Source organism: Erinaceus europaeus, chromosome 5 (assembly GCF_950295315.1).
Source record: "Erinaceus europaeus chromosome 5, mEriEur2.1, whole genome shotgun sequence".
Classification (NCBI taxonomy): Eukaryota; Metazoa; Chordata; class Mammalia; order Eulipotyphla; family Erinaceidae; genus Erinaceus; species Erinaceus europaeus.
This window is the reverse complement of record NC_080166.1, coordinates 33,313,931-33,338,360: the sequence shown is the minus strand read 5'-3', so window position 1 is coordinate 33,338,360 and position 24,430 is coordinate 33,313,931. Positions and strand designations below refer to the sequence as shown.

Sequence of the window (24,430 nt, the reverse complement as noted above, 5' to 3'; positions counted from 1 at the left end):
ATCAGGTAAAAATGCAAAAAAATTGTACAATTACAGCAAAATGTTTTAAAATCTCTATGTATACATCTGCCCCCATAGGACTACAGTACTTACTATGTACCTGAGCACTTAATATTGAACGTCATTTTTAAACTGTTTCACAAGGGAATCTGATTCCTGGTAGATCGTACACCCTTTTTTCACATGTACCAATGAAATCAGCTTGATACTTAAACATCAGCTTTACATTCTTATTCTTCATTACAGCACTATTGTTACCTGGGAGGGACAGGTAGCATTGCTTATGTCTGTAAAAACAGCTTCCAAGGAGCACACCAACGAGAATCATTCATTTTCCTTCTTTTTATTTGATTACTGTTAAGTGCTATGCTTCAAGTTACTCATTAGACCTATATATAGTGAGACATTTTAAAGTCATTGCTCATCACGTATGTATGATACAGTCCTCAACACATGCATGCATACACACACACACACACACACACACACACACACACACACACACACACACACACACACTTTAACTACAGATCTTGCTTATGGTGGTGCAAGGATCAGAACCTGGCATCTCCAAGCTTCAGACATGAGTGTCTGTTGCTTAAACCACTGCTATCTCCCCAAATTCTAGTAATTTTTCAGGGTTTTCTCTGGGGCTCTTTTCTCTACTGTTCTGGATAGCCTTTTTCCCTTTTTTATTTGATAGGACAAAAAGAAATTGAGAAGATAGGGAGGGTAGAAGGAGAGGGGGAAGGAGGGAGGGAGGGGGGAGAGGGAGATGGTGAGGGAGAGGGCGAAGGAGAAAGACCTGCAGTACTGCTTCACCATTTGTTAAGCTTTTCCCCTGCCTGCAGGTGGGGACTGGGTGTTTGAACCTTGGCCCTTGTGCACTGTACCATGTGTGCTCATCCAAGTGTGCCAACACCTGATTTTCCTAATAATTTTCAAGACTTTTTTTTTTTCTTTGAGGGGCCAGGGATATACAAAGCACGTTCTCTGCCACTGAGTCATGGCCTGAGCACTAAAGGTCTTGTTTTATAAACTAACCACTAATGACTTTCTTCAGCACTTTGGACACTGCTGTCATTAGCTTTTTTGCAGCAGTAGCTTTCCCAGGACCAGTGGGCTGAATCAATTTCATGTTCTGGCTTATTTTTGTAACTTTACGCTGAATTCTGCTTTATTCTAGTCAAAGCAGCTGTTAGCTTACATAATCCCACCCCCTAGCATTATTTTAACTAATGAAGTCACTGACTTTTGAAAAGACATCTTTTCTGGTACCTCTTTTACTGTGGTGACTCACAGTCCGGTAGGTGTTCTGTTTCACTACTGCAAGAGATTCAAGCAGATGCCCTTACTTGGAAGGTGCGAGAAACAGCAGTACTTTCCCCCCAAAACCCAGCCAACCTCCCACAACTCACACCTCACACTGTGTCTTCAAAACTGCAGCTAAATCCTGTGCATCTCCAACAGAACTTGCTGACAAGATTATGCATTTCATGCCTGCAGCTATATCACTGTGCACATACTATTTGAGCTTTTTTTTTTTTTTAACTACATCAGGAAGAATGCATGTTTTCCTAATGGCATGTAGCTTTTTGCCTTAAGCAGCTAAGTGGTGCTGGGGGTGGGGGCCGGGGGCTCAAAGTAGGGTGTTCTATTCTGTTCAGTAGGGTGTTCAAAGTAGGGTGAACTATTCTGTTCAGTAAAATTTTAAACTAGAGATTGCATAATCTTAAACTTGCTAAAGCCTTTTAAACTATTTGCATTCGTATCATGGCTATTTAGATCTTCCTAATTATAACAAACCCACATCATCAGTAACGATCCTCTCCAGGCATAATCTATGCTTATGGTTAGGTTTTTTCTTTTAATGATAGTGGGCTAGAAATTGATATTCCACATTGTCTCTTGATAGCTTTGATTTTTTTTTTTTTTAAGTGAGGAAGAGACCTATCAGACCACCATTCTCATTTTATGTGGTGCTAGGGACTGAATTGAGGGCCTATGCCAGATACCTGTCTGACTGCCAGCTACCTCCCCAGCTCCTGAATTTTTTTTCTTGGTCTGGTTTCTTGTCAGTCTGAATATACTGTCACCATTTTGCACCATAATATAACTAAGCACCTACCAGCCATGGTAACAACTTGGCAAGACTAGAAGGACAGACCGAGTCATTTTCTTATGATTCTCATAGACCTGCATTGACTATATTATAAGTTTTCAATGTGATGTGGGTGAACTCAGAGTTCTACACGTGTGCAATGCCATTCAGTGGCCTCCAGGGTCCAGTTTCTTTTCCAATTTCAGGCATCACATGAGAGCACCATGGATAGTACTAGTGGAACTCAGTGGATGGTGGAGTGGGGCTGTCGTATCTCTACCCCTTTCTCTTCTCTCTGCCTCTATATATTACCTCTCCTGCTCTGATAGAATTAAAAACTTATTCCAGAAGGACCAGTCAGAGGAATTATACAGGCAGAAAGCCCTCGGTTAATTCCTTGGCACTGTATAAAACAGTCAACAATATCAAAACCCTTATGAACATCCCTATGAACATTTGTTATTCTTGTTACCAGGGCTTTACCACTCTGGGTTGACTTTTTTAGTGAGAGAGAGAGAGAAAGAGAGAGAGAGAGAGAGAGAGAGAGAGAGAGAGAGACCACACTGAAACTCCCTGCAGTGCTATGGAGGCTGGGCTCAGACCTGGGTCTCACACATGACAAAGCAGGTGCACTAGCCAGATGAGCTATTTTGCTGGCTCCTCTAGACGTTTAAAATTTAATATAACTTAAACTAACATTCTCAACGTCTTTAAAGAGAGATCATGTTTCAAAGAATCCCCACACAGTTGTTCAAAATCCATGTGTAATTATAAAAAGATATAAATCTGGATCCTGAAAAATAACAACTTTTACTTCCCTAGGAAACATGGCAGCACTCGATAGCAGGAACTAAAACCAAAAGACAGGATTCAAAGTCCTTTAGTCTCTGGGCTTAACAAACTATTTTTTTTACTCTTTTTTATTTATTATTGGGTAGATACTGAGAGAAATTGAGAGGGAGGGTGAGGTAGGCAGGTAGAGACAGAGACACACCTGTAGTCGTGCTTCATCACTCATGAAGCTTTCCCCTTTCAGGTGGGGACTAGGGGCTTGAACCTGGGTCCTTGGGCACTATAGTGTGTATGCTTAATCAGGTGTGCCACCACCTGGCCCCAAAAAGCTGTTTGTTAGCAACAGTTGAACCAGGCCTTATGCTCATCTGATTCAGAAATACTGAGATGAGGAGAAGGGCCAAACAGGTGCCAAAGCTTGGCATTCAGTGGCACTTTATTTTTTAATTGCCACCAGGGTTATCGCTGGGGTTTGATGCCTGCATGATGAATTCACCACTCCTGGCAGCCATTTTTTTTTGCAGTGACCTTTTTAAAAAAATATTTATTTATTTCCTTTTTGTTGCCCTTGTCGTTTTTATTGTTGTAGTTATTCTTGTTGTTATTAATGTCATTGTTGTTGGATAGGACAGAGAGAAATGGAGAGAGGAGGGGAAGACAGAGGGGGGGGAGAGAAAGATAGACACCTGCAGACCTGCTTCATTGCCTGTGAAGTGACTCCCCTGCACGTGCGGAGCTGGGGGCTCAAACTGGGATCCTTACTCCGGTCCTTGTGCTTTGCACCATGAGCGCTTAACCCCCCGACTCCCTTCAGTGACCATTTTAGAAAGGAAAAGCTCTAGAGTCATCTGAGAATCAAAATGCTTACTGTTTAGTTAATGCCTGGACACAAAACAGAAACAGAAATCTAGATTCCTGAGAAAGGACTGGGTGTACCCACTGAGGAAAGAATAAGGTGTCAGGACATTATCACAGGGAGATTAAAGAAGAACTCTACTTATGTGATAACTGTTTTGCAAATTGTTATTTCACCGCAATATGTTCAAAAAAAAGTCAAGCAGTAACACTGTCATCATAACTGAGAGGCTTTTATAGACTTTTCTCTTTATGATTTACCATAACAATGACAATTCCCAAAAGTCATGCTAATGATGGTACATTAAATGTTTTAAGTGGGAATATATGGGCTTCCAGCCTTCCCTTGATAGCCTGGACACACGGCAAGTTACTTCTTGCAATGATTTCTCCCATAAAAGCAAGCTAATCGGGAGTCGGGCTGTAGCGCAGCGGGTTAAGCGCAGGTGGCGCAAAGCACAAGGACCGGTAGAAGGATCCCGGTTCGAGCCCCGGCTCCCCACCTGCAGGGGAGTCGCTTCACAGGCGGTGAAGCAGGTCTGCAGGTGTCTGTCTTTCTCTCCCCCTCTCTGTCCTCCCCTCCTCTCTCCATTTCTCTCTGTCCTATCCAACAACAACAACAACAATAATAGCTACAACAATAAAAAACGACAAGGGCAACAAAAGGGAATAAATAAAATAAATAAAATAAAAAAAAAATTAAAAAAAAAAAAAAAAAAAAAGCAAGCTAATCTATGCTCTGTCTGGATCGGACTATGACTGAGAATGTACATAGTTGCCATTTTCTCAAAGAATGCCATCTGGGGGTTGGGTGGTAGCGTAGTGGGTTAAGCGCACATGGTGTGAAGTGCAAGGACCGGTGTAAGGATCCTGGTTCGAATCCCCATCTCTCCACCTGCGGGGGGGGGGGTCGCTTCACAGACAGTGAAGCAGGTCTGCAGGTGTCTTTCTCTTCCTCTCTCTGTCTTCCCCTCCTCTCTCCTGTCTAACAACAATGACATCAATAACAACAATAATAACCACAACAACGATAAACAACAAGGACAACAAAAGGGTGAAAAATAGCCTCCAAGAGCAGTGGATTTGTGGTGCAGGCACTGAGCCCCAGCAACAACCCTGGAGGCAAAAAAAAAAAAAAACAAGAATGCCATTTGTTGTGACATTACCCCTCACCTTTTCTGAGGCATCTTGATGCCAGCATATTAGGGCTAGTTAGACTGGGAAGACAACTTTCCTCCATCATCTCTAAGGAAGAATTATCAGGTTGGTTAGTCAACTATAAGAAGGGTACCTGAGGGCCAAGGGTGGAGACAAGATGGCACACTTCCCAAGGGCAGGATGAGGAAGGATAACAAGGATGGTGAAGAGGGGGAACAGCACCTGAGTCACTTTTGCTCAGGGATGGCTTTGGTGTCACTATTTTCCAGAGATTTCAGAAGGCCACAAGCAACACACACACACACACACACACACACACACACACACACACACACACACACGAAAACAAAAACAACAACAACAACAATAACAACAAAAATGCATCAGAGTGAATAGCAAGCTGGACTTCAACTCTCAGCATTGTGCCCAACTCTACCACAAGATGGCAGGAGACAGTGGGAGATTCTCCTCAGCCTGGTCCAGAAAGTGCTCTAGCTGCTGAGGGAAAGCAAGTTTCTTAATCATTCAAGAGTGCCTATGAGGGTCTACGGCCATACCACCCTGAACACGGCCAATCTCGTCTAATCTTGGAAGCTAAGCAGGGTCGGGCCTGGTTAGTACTTGGATGGGAGAGCCTGTGAGGGAAAAACTTCTTGAGGAGGCCAGTTCTACCTTTGATTACCATCCATTTAGAGAGTGGATATATAAATATGTAGGAAAAACATTAAGAGAACATGTAGGAAACATCTCCTATTTTCTTTTACTGTCAAGAGTACATTGTTAAAAAGGAATGCTAATTTTTTTAAATTCTTTTTTTTTTAAATCTTTTTTCTAAATGTTATGTATTTATTATTGGATAGAGACAGAGAGAAATTGAGGGGGAGGGGAGATAGAGAATGGAGAGAGATAGAGAGACACCTGCAACCCTGCCTACCACTTGTGAAACTTTCCCCCTGCAGGTGGGGACCAGGGGCCTGAATACAGGTCCTTGTACACTGTAGTGTGTGCACTTAACCAGGTGTGCCACTGCCTGGCCCCCAGGAATGCTAATTTTATTGGTTACTTTCTGTAGAGCTGAAGAAAAACGTTCAAGAATTTGACTCAAAGCTCCGAAATTCTAGTCTTCATTTTTCTCTTAAGAAGATATGAGCAGGATGGCAAGATAGTTCACCTCGATAGTGTAACTGCTTTACCATGCATGAGACCTACGCTATTCAATATTTATATCAATGACCTCCCAGAAACTTCTTCAAGGAAGTTCATCTACGCTGATGACATCTGCTGTGCAACTCAGGCATCGAAGTTCGACATCCTCGAGGAAACACTCACGAAAGACATGTCTCTGATATCTGATGACTGTAAAAAATGGTGACTAATCCCTAGCACTGCAAAAACGGTATCATCTGTTTTCCATCTACACCATGCCTCGGCCTCACGTGAGCTTAATGTGCAGCTTGGCGATACGAGAATCCGGCATGAAGCCCAGCCAGTCTATCTTGGTGTTACTCTCGATCGCACTCTGTCATTTCACAAACATCTCATAAAAACTGCAGCAAAGGTGGGCGCAAGGAATAACATCATTGCAAGACTGGCCAGCTCCTCATGGGGCGCGAGCGCTTCCACACTGCGATCATCATCTCTGGCATTATGCTATTCCACTGCAGAATACTGTGCCCCAGTATGGTTCCGTAGCCCCCATGTCCACCTGGTCGATTCCAAATTATATTCCTCCATGAGGATAATCTCTGGAACCATCCGTTCCACCCCAGTTCCATGGCTGCCAGCTCTTAGCAACATCGCCCCGCCAGATATTCGTCGGGATGCGGCATCATCTAAGTTCATTTCCCACGTCTACGCTCGACCGGACCTGCCAATATACACGGATATCTTCGCCCACCCTGTCCAACGCTTGACGTCTCGTCACCCAATCTGGTCCCCTACGCCTACACTGAACTTTTCTGTTCCAGACTCTTGGAAACAGAGCTGGCAGTCAGCTGAGGTAAAGAACAAACACCTCATCACAGACCCCTGCAAGTGTCAACCCAGCTTAGACCTAGCACGTTATGATTGGGCCCTCCTCAATCGCTATCGAACAGGCCATGGCCGGTGCGCCGCTATGTTCCATCACTGGGGAGCCAGAGACGACCCGAACTGCCCCTGCGGCTACAGACAGACTATGACCCACATAGTCAACGACTGCCACCTCTCCAGATTCAAAGGAGGGCTCGAAACTTTACATCAGGCTCAACCTGACGCTGTTGACTGGCTACGGAAGAAGGGCAAACGCTAGAAGAAGAAGAAGAACCATGCATGAGACCCAGGTTCAAACCCAACCCCCACTGCACTTGAGGAATTTTCAATATTGTGGAATCTTTCCCTTAATCACTCTCTTTCTACATGGAAAAGTAAGCCCAGGATGGCAAAGGGGGGCAGAGAGAGATACTAGCTCGGGAGATAGGGAGATAGCTCAACAGGGTACAGCACTTGTATGCCTGAAGCCCCAGTTCAATTCCCAGTACCTCATATGCCAGAGCTTAGCAGTGCTCTGGTCTGTCTCTTTCTTTCTCAAATTCTCTTCTCTTTCTGTCTCATATAAATAAATCTTAAAAAATGAATAAGTCAATAAAGTTTTTGGTCCTGGAGAATGCCTCAGTTTCCTCAGTGGTAGGATGAGAGAGCAAGACTTGAATGGGCACCAGAACCCCTCTCAGAAGCCCAGGCTGGACATGAACCAGCTTAGGTGGAGAGCAGACTGAGGGGAATGAGGGAGTGGGTAGGGATGCAGCCCCTGTAATGCTTCATTTCCACCATTTCCCTAGGGGAACGGGGCTGTTCTACATCATGAGTTTTCCAGATAATTGAATTTTAAATGCTGCCACTTGTTTTCCTCTTAACTTCCTGTAATGAGGATCTTCCTCAAGAATATTACATGCTTCTCTGGTGCCTTAAATGGTGAGCAGAGTCAATTTAACCTTTCCTTAATGTCTTGAGGTCATTGTGGTGACCAACTCTTACAACAGACATGCCTGGCTGCCTTGAGGTACCTGTAAGAAGCCAGCATCCTCATAACTCAGTACCCCCAGAGACCACATTATAAACTTTTAATTGGCAGTTCTTCCTTTCTCCCATGTCTTCCATCACTACCTGCAGTCACTTCTCCAAGCAACACCTTCTAGTAGTCTCTTGACACCATTTCAAACCCGCTGGAGTTTAGAGAGCTGCAGGTTGCCATGGGCAACCAGGGCTGGAACTTGTGACAACCCAAAATTTCATTTCACACGCAAGCGAGAGGCGGCGGGAACCTGTGCTCAAGGTTCTCCCTCTGGCCAGAGCTGATGTTCAGTTGGCTCATCCAGTGAATGAATCTTCCATAGTGATTATCCAGTAACTTTGAGCCCCTCACCCCAACATCCCTAAAAGTCTGGTCCCTGTTCTAGAACCACAGAGAGCCCGCTCTAGTAACTTAAAGGTATAATCTGGCCATGGGTACCAAGACTCTGTTCGCACATGTGCTTATAGTTTCCAGAAGGCTAGTACCTACATCATCCCCATTGGAAGAAACTAGAATATCTCCTTAATTTCTTTGCCTTATTTTTTAATTTATTAATAAATGGTAAAGAAGAAGAGAGAGAGAGAATCAGAGCCTCACTCTGGCACATGAGATGCCAGAGATCAAACTCAGGACCTCATGCTTGAAGGTCCAAAGCTTTACTCACTGTGCCACCTCCTGGGCCACTCCCTAATTTCTTTTTCTTTTCTTCTTCTGTTTTTTTTTTTTTTTTTTTTTTTTTTGCCTCCAGGGTTATCACTGGGACTCGGTGCCTGTACTACGAATCCACTGCTACTGGAGGCCATTTTCCCCATTTTTGTTGCCCTTATTGTTGTTATTTTTACTGTTGCCATTGCTATTGTTGTTGGATAGGACAGAGTGAAATCAAGAGAGGAGGAGAAGACAGAGAGAGGGAGAGAAAGACAGACACCTGCAGATCTGCTTCATCATCCTGTAGGAAGGGAGGCAGGGGATCGAACTGGGATCCTCAAGCTGGTCCTTGTGCTTCGCACCATGTGCACTTAACCTGCTGTGCTACCACCCAGCTCCCTTAATTTCATTATTTAAGAATATTTTACTTTTCTTATTTAGTTTGGGTAGAGACAGAGAGATATTGAGAAGGAAGGAGAAAATAGAGAGTGAGAGAGACACCTGCAGTTCTGCTTCACTACTCATAAGGTTACCCCTTCCACAGGTAGGACCAGGGGCTTGAACTGGGGTCCCTGTACTTTGTAACATGTGTGCTCCACAGGATGCATCACTGCCCAATTACTCTAATTTCTTTTCTTTAAAAACATAAGCATGGGCTTGGGACGGTGGCACACCTGCTTCAGCACACATAGTACAAAGGACAAGGATCCATGCAAGGATCCCAGTTTGAGCCTCTGGCCCCCCTCCTGCAGGAAGGTTGCTTCACAAGTGGTGAAGCAGGTCTATGGGTGTCTATCTTTCTCTCCTGTCTTTCCCTCTGCTCTCAATTTCTCTCTGTCTTATCCAATAAAATGGGAAAAAAATGCATTCATAGTGATGGCATTGAGCTCCAGTGATAACCCTGGAGGCAAAAACAAATAAATATAAAAAATTAGTGTAACCCTGGATGTGGTGCAGTGGATCAAAGGATGGGGCTGGAGTGTGATCGCTGGCATTGTATAAGGCAGAGTAATGCTTTAGTTTTCTCTCTCTCATATAAACAAATAAAACTTTGAATTATTTTTCCCATCAGGGTTGTCACTGGGGCTTGGTGCCTGCATGATGACTCCACCATTCCCTTTTCTCCTTCCTTCCTTCCTTCCTTCCTTCCTTCCTTCCTTCCTTCCTTCCTTCCTTCCTTCCCTCCCTCCCTCCCTCCCTCCTTTCTTCCTTCCTCTCTCCCGCCCTCCATTCTTCCCTCCTTCCCTTTAATTGAGGGTGAAAAAGAATGAAAGAGAGAAAGAGAGAGAGGAGAGACACCTGTAGCACTGGAACTCCCCTTATACAGGTGGGGACCAGGGGCTTGAATACATATTTACTGTTATGAGAAAGCCCAAGCAGAGAGTCACTCCATCATGTGTTGCCAGGGTTTGAATGTGTGGACCCAGGCATGTAAGTTGTGCATTTTAGCTGCTGATCCATTTCCCTAGCCGCTCACCCCAATTTCTGAGTTGAAGTTTGGATTCTCCTGAGCAGAGACAGCTCAACAGGTAGGGCACCTGCACCACCATGTGTGTGGCCTAGGAGGTGCTGTGGCAATGGAGGAAGATCCAGTGCTGTGTTGACTATTTCTCTGCCTCTCTATATGCATAAGAAAGTGACCCAGAGTGGTGAATTCACTCATGCTCCAGGCCCCAGTGCCACCCTCCCCCCTTACCCCAGGGTTAATCTCCTTATTGTCAAAGTTTAAGGTTTTCCTCTGTCCTTCAAACTCTGTCCTTCAAGACCTGTTCTGAGTGGCATGTTGTATCCTGGGTTCAGATCCAGGATGTAGACAGGGTGGGGTGTTAAAAGCTCCCTCTGTCTACCATATGCTAGATGTCTGTTTGGTACATGAAACCAACCATCTCATCCCTGAAGTGCTCCTACTGGGGGAAGTGTCCTCCAACTGCCTGTGGCTGGACATGCCCCGCTCATCTTGGCTCAGCCCACAAGCCAGCCTACCGCTTCCTTCCTTCTGCTCCTCCCAGAATCTCTGTTGTTTTGCACTGCTCTCTGCTCACTTTTCATTAATACCCAAAAAATCCCACTCAAGATCTGTATCCTGAAAAATTCATTTCAAGTAAAGCATGGGCCCTTTCACTTTTTCCAGAAAAGGCTACTTGCTGTTTTGGGGTGTGGTTGTGTTTTAATTAATTCCACATTTTGTTAATCAATCTGGAACAATCTGTCTTCAGGGAATAGACCTAGTTTACTTATAGAAAGCTAGCAAAGGGAGGGAGGGAGGGCTGAGATTACAAAGTACTCCTTGTAGGGACCCACCTAAAATATCTTCCCAGGTCTCTATCAGTAGGAAGTAAATGGGGCTTTCTGGGGGGGTGGGGAGGGAAATCCCTTCTTCCCCAAAGTTCACAAAACTGGTGAACAAAAGCTTTCTTCTGTGTGCTACCAGGTATGCCTGCATGGTGGGGCATGTGACATCAAGTGTGTCTCCATTCTAGGAAGTTCTATGCAAGTTCACTCCATGATGATGCTGTTGATCAAAAGAAAGTGGGGCTCCTACAGCAACTATGGGGAAGCTAGAAGCAGACTGCAGACCCAGTGAGAAGGCAAACATGGAGTTTATAATTGGGATACACACATAGGTCTAGCTTCAGAAGGGTTCTGGAATGTACAAAGTGTCCAGAACTGTGGCTGTGGATGCTTTGCTTTTTCCCCAGGGATAAGCTTCTGAAAGCGACCCTAACCTAATTTCTCAAATCAGCAAACCATGACCTCATCTCCCCACATTTGCACCTGTCCCTCCCACACTTAACACAGAGGAGTATTTCAGTGAATCCTCTTCCAAAAACACCCTGAGCCCTTTAAAGTTTTGAAAGTATCTCCAGCAGAGAGAACACAATCTAATAAATGAACTAACTGTAGGTGAGGGGTCAAAATATCAGATATGACTCAGCTCCCCTGGGCTGTCATAATCAAGTATCATGAACCCTATGGCTTCAGTGACATATATTGTTTCATAGAAATATATTGTTTCATAGTTCCAAAGGCTGAAAGCCCTTAATCAGGTGTTGGCAGGGCCATGCTCCCTCTGATCTGGACAGTTATACTCAGACCTTGACCTTGAAGTTACTTGGAGTTACTTGGCTGGCTAGTGGTAACATAAATCACCCCAGTATCTTTAATGTGGCACTGGGGAATGAACTCAGGACCTTGCATATACACAATACTGCTGACTAGCTTCCTCAGTCCCATTTGCTTTTCTTTCTTTTTTTTAAAAAAATTTAATATATTTTTAATATTTATTTATTTATTCCCTTTTGTTGCCCTTGTTTTATTGTTGCAGTTATTATTGATGTCGTTGTTGTTGGATAGGACAGAGAGAAATGGAAAGAGGAGGGCTTAGACAGAGAGGGGGAGAGAAAGATAGACACCTGCTGACCTGCTTCACTGGCTGTGAAGCGAACCCCCTGCAGGTAGGGAGCCGGGGGCTCAAACCGGGATCCTTATGCTGGTCTTTGCACTTTGTGCCACCTGCGCTTAACCCGCTGCACTACAGCCCGACTCCCTGCTTTTCTTTCTTTAATGGAGGGTTGGAGAGAGAAAGTAAAAGAGAAGCACAGAGAGAGGAGAGACACCACAGTACTGTTCCACCATCCATGGAGCTATCCTTGTGCCATTCATGTGGTAGTAGGACTCTAACACGGGAATTTGTATATTTTTTAAAGTATGCATTTATTCATGGGCTGGGGAGATAGCATAGTGGTTATGCAAAAGGATTTTCATGTCTGAGGCTCTGAAGTCCCAGCTTTAATCCTCAGTATCACCATAAGCCAGAACTGACCAGTATTCTGGTATTTCTCTCTCATTAAAAATAATAAAATATTAAAAAAAATAAAAATAGTAAAGGTTTTTGTTTGTTTTACCAGAGACCTGCTCAGCTCTGGTTTATGGTGGTATGGGGGATTGAACCTAGGACTTTGGAGCCTCAGGCATGAACATCTCTTTGCATAACCATTATGCTATTTCCCTCACCCTAAAGTATTTCTTTCTTCCTTTCTTCCTTTTTCCTTCTGTTTTTCTTTTTCTTGCCTCCAGGGTTATTGCTGGGACTTGGTGCCTGCTATTTTTTTTTCTTTCTGTTGCCCTTGTTGTTTATCATTATTGTCATTATTGGATAGGATAGAGAGAAATGGAGAGAGAAGGGGAAGACAGAGGGGAAGAGAAAGATAGACACCTGCAGACCTGCATCACTGCTTGTGAAGCAACCTCCTGCAGGTGGGGAGCTAGGGGCTCGAACCAGGATCTTTATGCAGTTCCTTGTGCTTCACGCCGTGTGCACTTAACCTGCTGTAGCACCCCCAGCCCCCAAGTGTTGGTATGCATGAGACCCCTTCTGTTTCATTTGGTTTAAATCCCCCCTACTTAACACTATTCTATTTACATAACCACTTCATTCTATTTATATAACCGCTGTTAACAAGTACCTCCCTCCAGGGCATTGGTTCAATCCCCACTGTTTCATGATATGTTTTTGCTCCACCCCCCCTCCTTGTCACACCCTGATCCTCTCCTTGTCACACTCTGATTGTCACCAGTCACTTTTCTCTCCACCCTCTCTATGTCACACCCTGTTTCCACCCTACTTGGCAAGTATATATAAAGACAGCATTGTGAGTTTTAGAGTACTGTACCTTGAGTTTAGCTTAGCTCGTCTTAGATTGTGCTGCATCCTGCATGAATAAAGAGATACTGCGTACAGCTCAACTATGAGTCCCCGGTCGTCTGTTACCTGCCCGTGAAGCCAGCCTGGCGAAAACAACATAACCTGTCGAAAACAACCTAACCCGTCAAAAACGACACCCAAGTATGTCTTTCTTAATGAAAGCAATAGAGCATGAGATGAGAGAAAACCACAGTTTCATTCTGACACATGTGATGACAGGATATAACTTAGGATCTTGTGCTTTATCCACTGTGCCATCATCTCACCCACATGCCTTGTGCCTTTAGTTTTATTTACCAATTTATTTGTGCTACTAGGGCCATTGTTGGGGCTCAGTGCCTGAACAACTCCACTGTTACTGGTGTCTATTTTCCCCTCCTTTTCTTTTAAAAATATTTATTTATTTATTTATTTTCCCTTTGGTTGCCCCTTTTTTTTAAATTGTTGTTGTAGTTATTACTGTTGTTGTTATTGATGTTGTCATCATTGTTGGATAGGACAGAGAGAAATGGAAAGAGCAGGGAAAGACAGAGAGGAGGAGAGAAAGAGAGACCTGCTACACCGCCTGTGAAGTGAATCCCCTGCAGGTGGGGAGCCAATGGCTCGAACTAGGATCCTTACACCAGTCCTTGTACTTTGAGCCACATGTGCTTAACCTGCTGTGCTACCGCCTGACTCCCTCCTTTTCTTTTCTGATGACAGAGAGAAAGAGAGAAGCAGGCCTGCATCATTGATCACTGCCCCATGTCTCATGAAGCTTTACACCCCTGAAGGCAGGGCCTAAGAACTTGAACCCAGGTCCTTGCACATGATAACCTGTATGCTTTTCCAAATGTGTCACCCCTGGCCCATCCTGTATATTTTTAAATAAGGGCACCAACAATAATGGAAGAAGGTCCACCCTACTCTCACACAACTTCATTTTCAACTTGCCTAGTTACATCTATAATGGTCCTATTTCCAAATAAAGCTATCTTCTGAGGATGAGAAGGGATACATGAATTCTAGGGACATGATTCAAGCCAGAACATCACATCAGCTCAGGCAGTTTTGTTTTCAGAATGAAACTCAAATGCAGGAACAGAATGGGATGCCCCCTAAGGAATGATTCACATTATTCCTGCAAGTGACAGGTGGATGACTTAGTATGGTGGTAGGGTGGGTGGAAAGTCGATGTGCTGACCTCAGATCTGTCATTTATGAGGGAGGGCGCTATACCATCATCGAGGGGGCTGTCTGCTGGGGGCTGAGAGGTACACAGAGATCTCTGCAGAACCCCAACTCCCACTCACAAACTTTTCTAGAACAAACCTACACAGAAAAAACTCAGTATTGAAAGGAAGTCCACGTTAGTTACAAAGAGTGAAACATAGCTTCTTGAGAAACTTCAAAATTCTTTAAACTCCCTGGTAACTAATCTCAAATGCCTCTAGTCTTATAGCTCTCACTAGATAAAGTTTGCCAAAGATAGCCCATGTGAAAATTGAATTGCCTTTTATAAGAGAAGGTGAGGGAGGAGGAATTTGGCTTTCCTTAATGAGTTTGTTCTAGTCAGCACCTCCCTTGATGTTTGTAATGACACTGAGGAGCTACTTTGTGAAGCTATAAACCATCCATGAAATTAAGTGCTGGATGATGTGACAAGGGCTGAAGCATAGCTCTGAGGCTGGTAACACTCAGGTGACAGGAGCAGAGAACAGCAGCAGACAGACCCAAGTTCAAATGTTTTTATGTTTCTTGCTTGGCTTGACCTTAGGCAAGACACCTTACCTTGGTCTGGCTAAAGGACTCATCTAAAGCTGGGCTTTATGGAAAAATGGCAGGCATTAAGTGAATCAGTAGAAGGGAAGAAATCCATTATGGTAGCAACTTCTCAGAAAATGGCCATTCTTAGCATTTTCCCCCCAGAAAACCAAGGAGTCAAACTTGAAAAACTGAACGTTTCTCCTTCTCTCCTGTTAATGTCTTGATTATTATCACTAAGGGGAGGGCACTGTGCCAGGATTTCTGGTCTGAGTACTGGATATTCACTCACCTCCCCCACCTCTCTGATTTAATAGAGAGAACCAGAGCATCACTCTGGCACATTCAGTGCCAGGGACCAAACTCAGGATCTTACACTTGAGGTTCCCATGACTAATCTACTGCACTGCCTTCTGGGGCTCTCATTTTCTCTTAAAAACCAAGCAGAGGGTCTTGGCTCTTCCTCTTCCCATTCCCATATCTCAGTAACTTCCAGGTGAATCTTCTGTCACTAGGTCCCCTTATCACCAGGACACACTCATGACTACACCATGAGAGATGGGAATTTCAGTCATGACTATTCTTTTTTTTAAATTTTTTAAATATTTATTTATTTTCCCTTTTGTTTCCCTTGTTGTTTTTAATTGTTGTTGTAGTTATTATTGTTGTTATTGATGTTGTTGTTCTTAGGACAGAGAGAAATGGAGAGAGATGGGGAAGACAGGAAGAGAGAAAGACACCTGCAGACCTGCTTCACTACCTGTGAATCAACTCCCCTGCAGGTGGGGATTCAGGGGCTCAAACCAGAATCCTTATGCCAGTCCTTGGGCTTCGCTCCACGTGCACTTAACCCACTACCGCCGGACTCCCAGTCATGACTATTCTGTAGTAAAAATGTAACATGTGAAAGATTCCCTTCCTTGGTGAAAAAATGTTAGAAGTCTGGTTTACAAGCTGGTTTCTTTTTCTTTCCTGTCTACTTGGTGCTCAGGCATAAGGAGTCTTGATTCTATAGGGACTGTCCCTCCCAGGGGTAACTGATTCTTCAAGATAGCAGATGACACCTCAGAGAATGCTCCAAGAACAAACAGGCCAATCCGCAGCTACAACACTTCAACAAGCTCCTCTGTCAAACTCACAAACCAAGCCAACCCCATTCCTCCCTGGGAAGCAGGGAGTAGGGAACTATAGAGACCCCTTATCTAGTCCTTCCTCCCAAAGCCAGCAGTGCTGCCCACTCACCTGGCTCCTGTGACGTCCACCCCGACCATCAGCTGCCCATTGAGGGAGAGGACTTCATCCCGAAGCCGGACTTTGCCGCTCTTCCCAGCTGGGCTGTTCTTCCTCAGCTCCGTCACCCAGATGCAACCCACATCCAGCACGGGGCCCTGGTGGGTCTTCCTCTTCTTGCCACCCCTGCGCTTTTCCCCATAGTCCCCAAACACAGGGATGTTCCCAAAGCTCAGGCCCACAGTCTCTGCATCCCCCAGCTCCTTGGCGAGGTACACAGTGCAGATCTCCATCTCTGGGGGCCTGTGCTCGGGGCCTGGCATGCTCTCATCCACAGAGAAGTTGAGCCGGATGTATTCCTGCAGCTTCTGGATGGCTGCCTGGCACAGCCGCTGCTCCGGCCCTGCCACACCCTCTCGAAGGCTGTTTTGCAGCCACTGGCAGAGGAGGGGCAGGTGCAGCCCCGCGTTGTCCTGGGTGATGGGCATGGCGCTTACTCCCGGGGGCTAGCGTCATGAGAGAGCCTGCTTTGGGGGGCTGGGCCCCACCAGGCCCCACATCCCCTGAGGGCCCTGACTGTCATCAACATGACCTAGGTTCATGTTCAGGTCAGCAGTTGGAGCCTCTGGGGCATCTACTGGAGTTGGGGATGTTGGCTTTGGCAGGAGGCGCACAGGGCACGATCAGGACAATTTGGAACAGTTAATTTGTTTGGACTCTGAAGGAACGAAGCACCCCACAGGTCTTCACTTGGTTCAGTTCAGAGAAGAGTTCTGTGCAAATGACACAGAAATGGTATATTCCTCCAGCAGTGAAGGTGTAACTGCCTCCAGATTCATTCACACCTGGGAGAGATGGAAGAAAAACAAACAATTCCAGTCACTACAGAGTGGTATGGGAGATGGCACAGTAGATAAAGCACTGGACTCTCAAGCACAAGTTCCAGAGTTCAATCAGCAGCAGCACATGTACCAAAGTGATGTCTGGTTCTTTCTCTCTCTCCTCCTATCTTTATCACTAATTAATAAATAAAATATTAAAAGAAAAAAGAAGAAGAAAAATCCAGTCACTGCAGAAAGCCTGTTGAGAGGACACATGGCCTCTTATATTACAGATGGACCCAGTTTGCTTTGTTTGAGCTAGGAACCTAATGCTATTTCCTATTCCCTTGTATATCTCCCTGTACTCACAGATATAAACAAAGATACACACAGACACACAGACACTGACATATGGACAGACATGGCTTATAGATGGACATACACACACACACGCCCTTCCCTCAGACAGAAACCTCTAGAATGTTAAAATAAAATCCTGGGAAAAAAATAAAGAATAAAAGCCAGGGAAGTTTCCCTGATTAGTAAGCAAATGAGATGACTTTCCAGGACAACTTCATCAATAATCCATCAAAGTCACTCCTATCCAGCAGACCAATTTGAAGAGAGTGGAAGGTTTGGGGGATGCATTTGGAGCCTGAAGTCCTAGAAAGTCACTATTAAGACCGCTTTGTCTTGATCAGCCCAACTGCTTAGGCAGGAAGGGGCTCACCATTCCAGAATTATGTTCTGGCAATGCCACCAAAAAAAGGGTCATTTAATGACCCTGAAAGAGTTCAGTTCTGCCCTAGGACAAATCCAGTTGTCCATCTTTGTCATACAGACCCAGAGGGAGTTGTGTTTCTTATGTTTCTTTGCAGCCTACTGCTTTCAGTCTCTCTCTCTCTCTCTCTTCCTCTCTTCTTCCCCCCTCCCAACCTTATTTCTCTACTTCTTATAAGCTATCAAAAGGAAAACACTGCTCCCAGAAAAGTAGCTCACTGAAAAAAACAAAAAAAAACATGTCATGCAGGTATGAGACCTTGGGTTCAATCTCCAGCACTATAGGAAAGAAACACAAACACTTGGAAACAGGGTGGTGAAGTACCTGGTTAAATGTACACATTAGCCTCTGTAGAAGGACCAGCGTTCAGACCCCAGTTCCCCACCTACAAGGGGGACACTTCATGAGTGGTGAAGCAGATCTACAGGTATCTTTCTTTCTTTCTTTCTCCCTTTCTATTTTCCCTTCTCCTCTCAATTTCTATTTATCCTATCTAATGATACTAGAAATTAAAATAAAAAAGAAACACAAAAGTGAAGCATAATAAGTGGTGGAGAAGTACTTTAATCTCTCTAAAGGATATATTTAGATCACAGACACCCCAAGGCCTTCTCTTCCTCCAGAGACACATTTCTTTCTGAAGGAGACTTGGTTCTATTTGCTTTAATGTACTGCTACAGAAGTCAGGCCACTCCCTGGCCACTGGGCAGCAATAGTGTATTCAGGGAGAGGTATATTAACCCTGAAAGAGGGGTGCCAGTCTGGCCTCAACTGAATTCAGCCCACAACAAATCCTCCAATGAAAGGCTACTTGGGTTCCATCACTAATTCTTTTTTACCAAAGAAAAATTTCACCTCCAACTTCTGAAAACACAGAAAAATGACCCCTTTCACACAGTTCTCTGAAACTTCACTTTCCCCTGGAGAAAGTCAATATAAACCTTGCCATCTAAGATGGAAAACATTCTCCAGGACCTTGGAGAAAGTGATTTAACAAGTAACAATAATAAATGGAAGAGGTGTGAGGAGCCTTGTCAATAATAAATGACCTTATTACTCAGAAACTGTAAAGACATTTCCAATATGATGAACTCTGATTTGCCAAGAATGTGAATGCCAACTATTAACTGGTTCCAAATAAATCAAGTTTAGCAGTGATCACCTAAGATCACAAGCCTATTAAGGAGAAATACAAAAATCAAAGAAGAGATAGTCCATTTCTGCATGAGAACTGAGCATCTTTTTTTGACCAAAATAAATAGCACCTCTCACTGTAAAGTAACTACATTGATGTATTGAAGTCTTATGAAAAAGTAAAAACATTTTCTATTAAGCTCAGAAACTTTTATTAGTCTCCATTTCTTCATCAGTAAAAGAAGGAAGTTAAGCTAGATAATCCTAAAGCTCTCTCGTACTCAAAAGAGTCCTCAACACAATGACAATGTCTCATTCATTAACCTAATTCCTACCCCAGCATAGAGATTTCTCCCTAACCTAAAACAATGTAAGGAACCTTGAAATTAAAATTTTAATGATTTTAAATTCCAGGTTTTAAGCAACACTTCAGATGGTTCTACATTTATGTGTAGAGAGCAAACACTTTGGACAAGACGCTCTTTCAAAATTGAAGAAAACCGAACATGTTCATTCAACATAGGGTCACCTATGAACATCTATGAGGAATCAGGAGTTGAACTTGGCACTGAGAAAACACAGTCAACAAGGTAAATTCCAGACCCTGCAGGAATTCATAAACTAGTAGGGAGATGTATACATAAATGGAAACTAGTGTCTTACAGACTAATATATCCATGACATGGTCTTGCAGAAGTGACAGAGGCATGTTGCTGGCAGCCATAGTCATGTAATATAAGCCTGCTTGTCTCTGGGAGGATCCAGAACTTCACCCAAACAAAGACAGAGTTCTTCCCTGGGAACTAAGTACCAGGACCTAGAGAAGAAGGGTTCTAGTCTCCAGTGGGTGTCAGGAACTCTAACTTTCGAACAAGGAGCTCTGTCCAGTGGCGGTATTCTACCTGCCCTGACTTCCTCATAGTCTCCCTGATCTTAGCCTCCCTCAGTTATTCCTGGCAAGATGGCATTGCAGTCCTTTCCCTCTCAGCTGTTATAGCACAGGATTCTCAACAACCACGAGGACTCAAGTTTGAGACATGGCATTGGACATACACTTCTCCGTCTCTCTCAATGTGACACTATCTGTCTAATATAAACTAATATTTAAAAGACTCAAAAGAAAAGAAGCAAAAAGAAAAGTCCCTAAATACTCAGTAAATCCCCATAAGAAATTACGTTTCAAAGCCTGGGTGATTTAAACTAGGGAAATAGTTCAGTAGAGTGCAGGACTTTCAAACCTCAGGCTCCCAGTTTGATCTTTAGTAACACATATATATGAGTGGTGCTCTGTCTGTCTCTTTCTTGTGAATCTCTCTATCTTATATGAAACCAAGTAAACATTAAAAAAAAAAAAAAACCTTTGGGGACTGGGCAGTGGCGGACCAAGTAGAGAACATATGGCATCATATGTCAGGATCTGGGTTCAAGCTCCCAGTCCTCACCTATGGGGGAAGCTTCACAAGCAGTGAAACAGTACTGCAGGTGCCTCTTTCTCTTTCCCTCTCTCCCTTTCCACTCAATTTCTGTTTTGAGCCCAAAATAAATTAATTAATTAAAAGTTTAAAACTGCAACTACATAAGAAAATTGAACGCAAATCAATAAAACAAAAACTTCTGACAAAATGAAAACTTTACCTTGAGTTGTTTGTTTTCATTCTTTAGTAGCCATTATTTCCTTTATTTCTAGTAAAGTGTGAGACACACACACACACACACACAGAGAGAGAGAGAGAGGGGCACCTGTAACAAAGCTCCATCATGCATGAACATGTAGACTGATGGCTAAGGACCCTGCGTCCCCGGAGCAAAGTAACGTGTTCTATTGAGTACACTGTCACCCAGCCTCTCAAGTTTATTCTGTTCTGTTCTGTTCTGTTCTATTTTATTCTATATTTGTTTTATTATTTATTATTTATTTATTTATTTGTTTGTTTGTTTTTGCCTCCAGGGTTATTGCTGGGGCTCGGTACCTGCACCATGAATCCACTGCTCCTGGAGGCTATTTTTCCCCCTTTTGTTGCCCTTGTTGCTGTAGCCTTGTTGTGGTTATTATTGTTGTTGATGTTGTTTGTTGTTGGATAGGACAGAGAGAAGTGGAGAGAGGAGGGGAAGACAGAGAGGGGGAGAGAAAGACAGACACCTGCAGACCTGCTTCACTACCTGTGAAGCGACTCTCCTGAAGGTGAGGAGCCGGAGGCTCAAACTGGGATCCTTGGGCCAGTCCTTGTGCTTTGCGCCACGTGCGCTTTAAGCCACTGCACTACCGCCTGACCTCTTATATTTGTTTTATTTTGCCTCCAGAATTATCTCTGGGGCTCAGTGCCTGCACTATGAATCCACTGCTCCCAGTGGCCATTTTTTCTATTGTTATTGTTGTTGCTGCTACTGTTGTTGTTGGGTAGGACAGAGAGAAATGGAGAGAGGAGGGGAAGACAGAGAGGGGGAGAGAAAGACAGACACCTGAAGACATGCTCCACTGCTTGTGAAGTGACTGCCTTACAGGTGGGGAGCCAGGGACTTGAGCCAGGATACTCATACTGGTCCCTGAGCTTCATACTATGTGCGCTTAACTGGGTGTGCCACCTCCCAGCCCCATCATATCATTCATATCTTATCTTATCATAACTTACCTAGCTGTAACCTCACTCATATATAACCTCACAACTCCCAGGTCAACTTTTTTCATACAGATACAAATACAGATACAGTTAAATGAGGGAGGGTAGGTAGCATAATGGTTATGCAAAAAGACTCTCATGCCTGAGGCCCCAAAGTCTCAGGTTCAATCCCCCTCACCACCATAAGCCAGAGCTGAGAAGTGCTCTGGTAAAAAAAATATAAAATAAAATATAGATACAGATACAGATAGAGGAAGAGATACTATAGCACTTCTGTTTCCCCGCAGTGCTGTGGCCCTCCAATATAGTGCTAGGGTTTGAACCTGGACACAGTACTCAAGGAAGGATATGACAAAGTATTCAAGGAAGTGGTCCAGTAAGTAATTTCTCTGATCCCAAAAGTTGTCCATTAATGTACTGAAGATAAATGAGGCTGATTGGCTCAGCTTTTAGATCAGTTTTCCATCTGTCATCTAATCAGACAGTAGGATCATGAGATGTCAACATGTCCACAAGGAGCCTACCCTTTGACTCTGAATGTGCGGAGGGCAAGTAAAGCATCATTTCATTTTGTTTCATTTCATTAGCCACCAGGGTATAGCTGGGACTCAGTTTCTACACGGTGAATCTACTGCTACCAATGGCCATTTTTTCCTTTTGTTATTTTTTTTATTTGATAGGACAGAGAAAAATTGAGAGGGAAGGGGGATATAAGGAGGGAGACACCTGCACCTGCTTTTTTTACAACTCAAGTTTTCCTCCTTCAGGTAGGGAACAGGGGTTTAAGCTCAGGACCTTGTGCATGGTAGCATGTGTGCTTAACTGCCTAACTGGGTGCAACATCACTCAATCTCTGAAATGCATTTTCTTAAAAAAAAAAAAAAAAAGACAATTTAAGTATCTGGAGCAAAGGTAACTGGTATCACATAGCAGTTTATGGGCAGTGTTAATTTTTAATCCCATGCCTATAACTGGGACGTTTTCTAGTATTCTTCCCTAGCACCTTATTCTATCAACTCATTTTTCCTGAGTGTTTCTACAAACAAAGGAAACATCCCCATTCACTGCAATGATTGGAGATACCTCAGGGAATAAAAACAAATACACCATTTTTTAAAATGATGCAAAGTGTGGTTCTTCTGCTACATCCAATGAAGGAGTCCAGTGAAACATTGATCCATGGAAGATACAGAAGAACAGAAGTCTGCAAGTAGAGCCACATACAACACCCATGACTGATCTCTAATCTCTTGCTCAACAGTGAGCACCATCCACAGACAGGGAGGATCACCACAACAGTTCATTTGCTTCTGTTCATCACATATCATTTTCCAATTAGCTTCCTATCTCAAGCTAACAGCCGTGGTAATTTAAATTAATTCTGAGTAGCTAGAAGCTGACAGCCTTAGCATTCAAAATCAATGCTTCTGTTCCCGAGTTAATTTCTAGTTATGGTGTTAAAAATCTACCAACTTTCTTGGATTCCCTTCCACTGGGTCATGCATTCTCAGCAAGGTGGTGAAAATTGGATGAGGGAGGGACAAAAATATCAGATATAATGTTCAAGCTCCCTTGAAAAGCTTGATTCTATTTATCAAGACAAAACTAAACCAAACCAAACCAAACCAAAAAACCCATTTCTTCCTTAGTATTTAACTTTTCTGTTTATTTTTCAGATAAAGGATGAAGGGGGAGAGAGAGAGAGAAGAGGAAAGTCACCAGAAAATTGCTTCACAATTTGTGAAGCTTCCTCTTTGCATGGCACTCCCATATGGTGGCCAAAGGTTTGAACCCAGATCCTCATGCATGGTAAAATAAATGTGTGCTCTACCAGGCATTTCCCTGCCCACTTAATTTCTTCTGTAAGAATTTAAATGAAATTATCTCCCAGGATGAGGATAGAAGGACAATCATGATAAATTAATTTCCAAAAAAAAAAAAAAGGAAACTAGGAGCTAGATGGTGACACACTCAGTAGAGTGCACAGGTTATCACATTCACAAGGTCCCAGGTTCAAATCCCCAGTGCCCACTTGCATAAGCAATGCAGTGCTGCAGGTGTCTCCCCTTCCTCTTTCAATGTCTTTTCTTTTTCTTTCTTTCTTTCTTTCTCTCTCTCTTTCTTTCTTTTTTAAAATTATTTTTTGTTCATGAAAAAGATAGGTGGAGACAGAGAAAGAACCAGACATCACTCTGGTATGTGCTGCTGGGGATCAAAATCAGGACCTCATGCTTGAAAGTCCAATGCCCCATCCACTATACCACTTCCCAGACCACCCCTCTCAATTTCTGTCTCTTACCCTCTATCAAAAAGAAACAGGGAAAAAAAAAGGTTTCTGTGAACAGTTGAATTGAGCAGACATTGGGCACCAGTGATAATTCTGATGGTAAAAACAAACAACAACACACACAAACACTAAAATAAAATAAAATAAAATAAAATTGAATAAGTGATACCAACCATCAGCCCAAAGTCATAGGCTCAGAGTAACAGGAAATGCAGAGGCTACACTTTGAAGTTGGCAGAAGACACAAGAAGGTCCTCAGGTTACTGTAGATGTTGCCTCAGTCAGATTTCATGCCCAGTTATCTTGTATAATTCTTGTTTCTCTTTCTACCCTTCTGGGTTCTAGGAAGCCCCCACTCCCCACCCCATTTTGACCTATGTCAAGTTCTAAGTTCCTTAACCTTCACTGATTTTTCCTTCCAGACCAGATGTCTATTTTGACTTTTCAAAAATATACATATGTTTTTAAAAATAGCCAGTGTGGGCTAGATATCTATATTCATTCA

The 24,430-nt window shown here is 43.5% G+C and overlaps 1 protein-coding gene across 4 annotated transcripts in view; it reads right to left on the bottom strand.

The window, feature by feature from the left end:
- PDZD2 (PDZ domain containing 2) overlaps window positions 1-24,430 on the bottom strand; it is a 527,012-nt gene that overhangs the window by 318,768 nt on the left and 183,814 nt on the right. For all 4 annotated transcript variants that reach the window (XM_016191465.2, XM_060191196.1, XM_060191199.1 and 1 more), the window contains exon 2: window positions 16,297-17,129. In XM_016191465.2, the coding sequence (XP_016046951.2) occupies window positions 16,297-16,772 (476 nt within the window). In that variant the 5' untranslated portion in view covers window positions 16,773-17,129. The remainder of the gene's footprint in view (window positions 1-16,296; window positions 17,130-24,430) is intronic.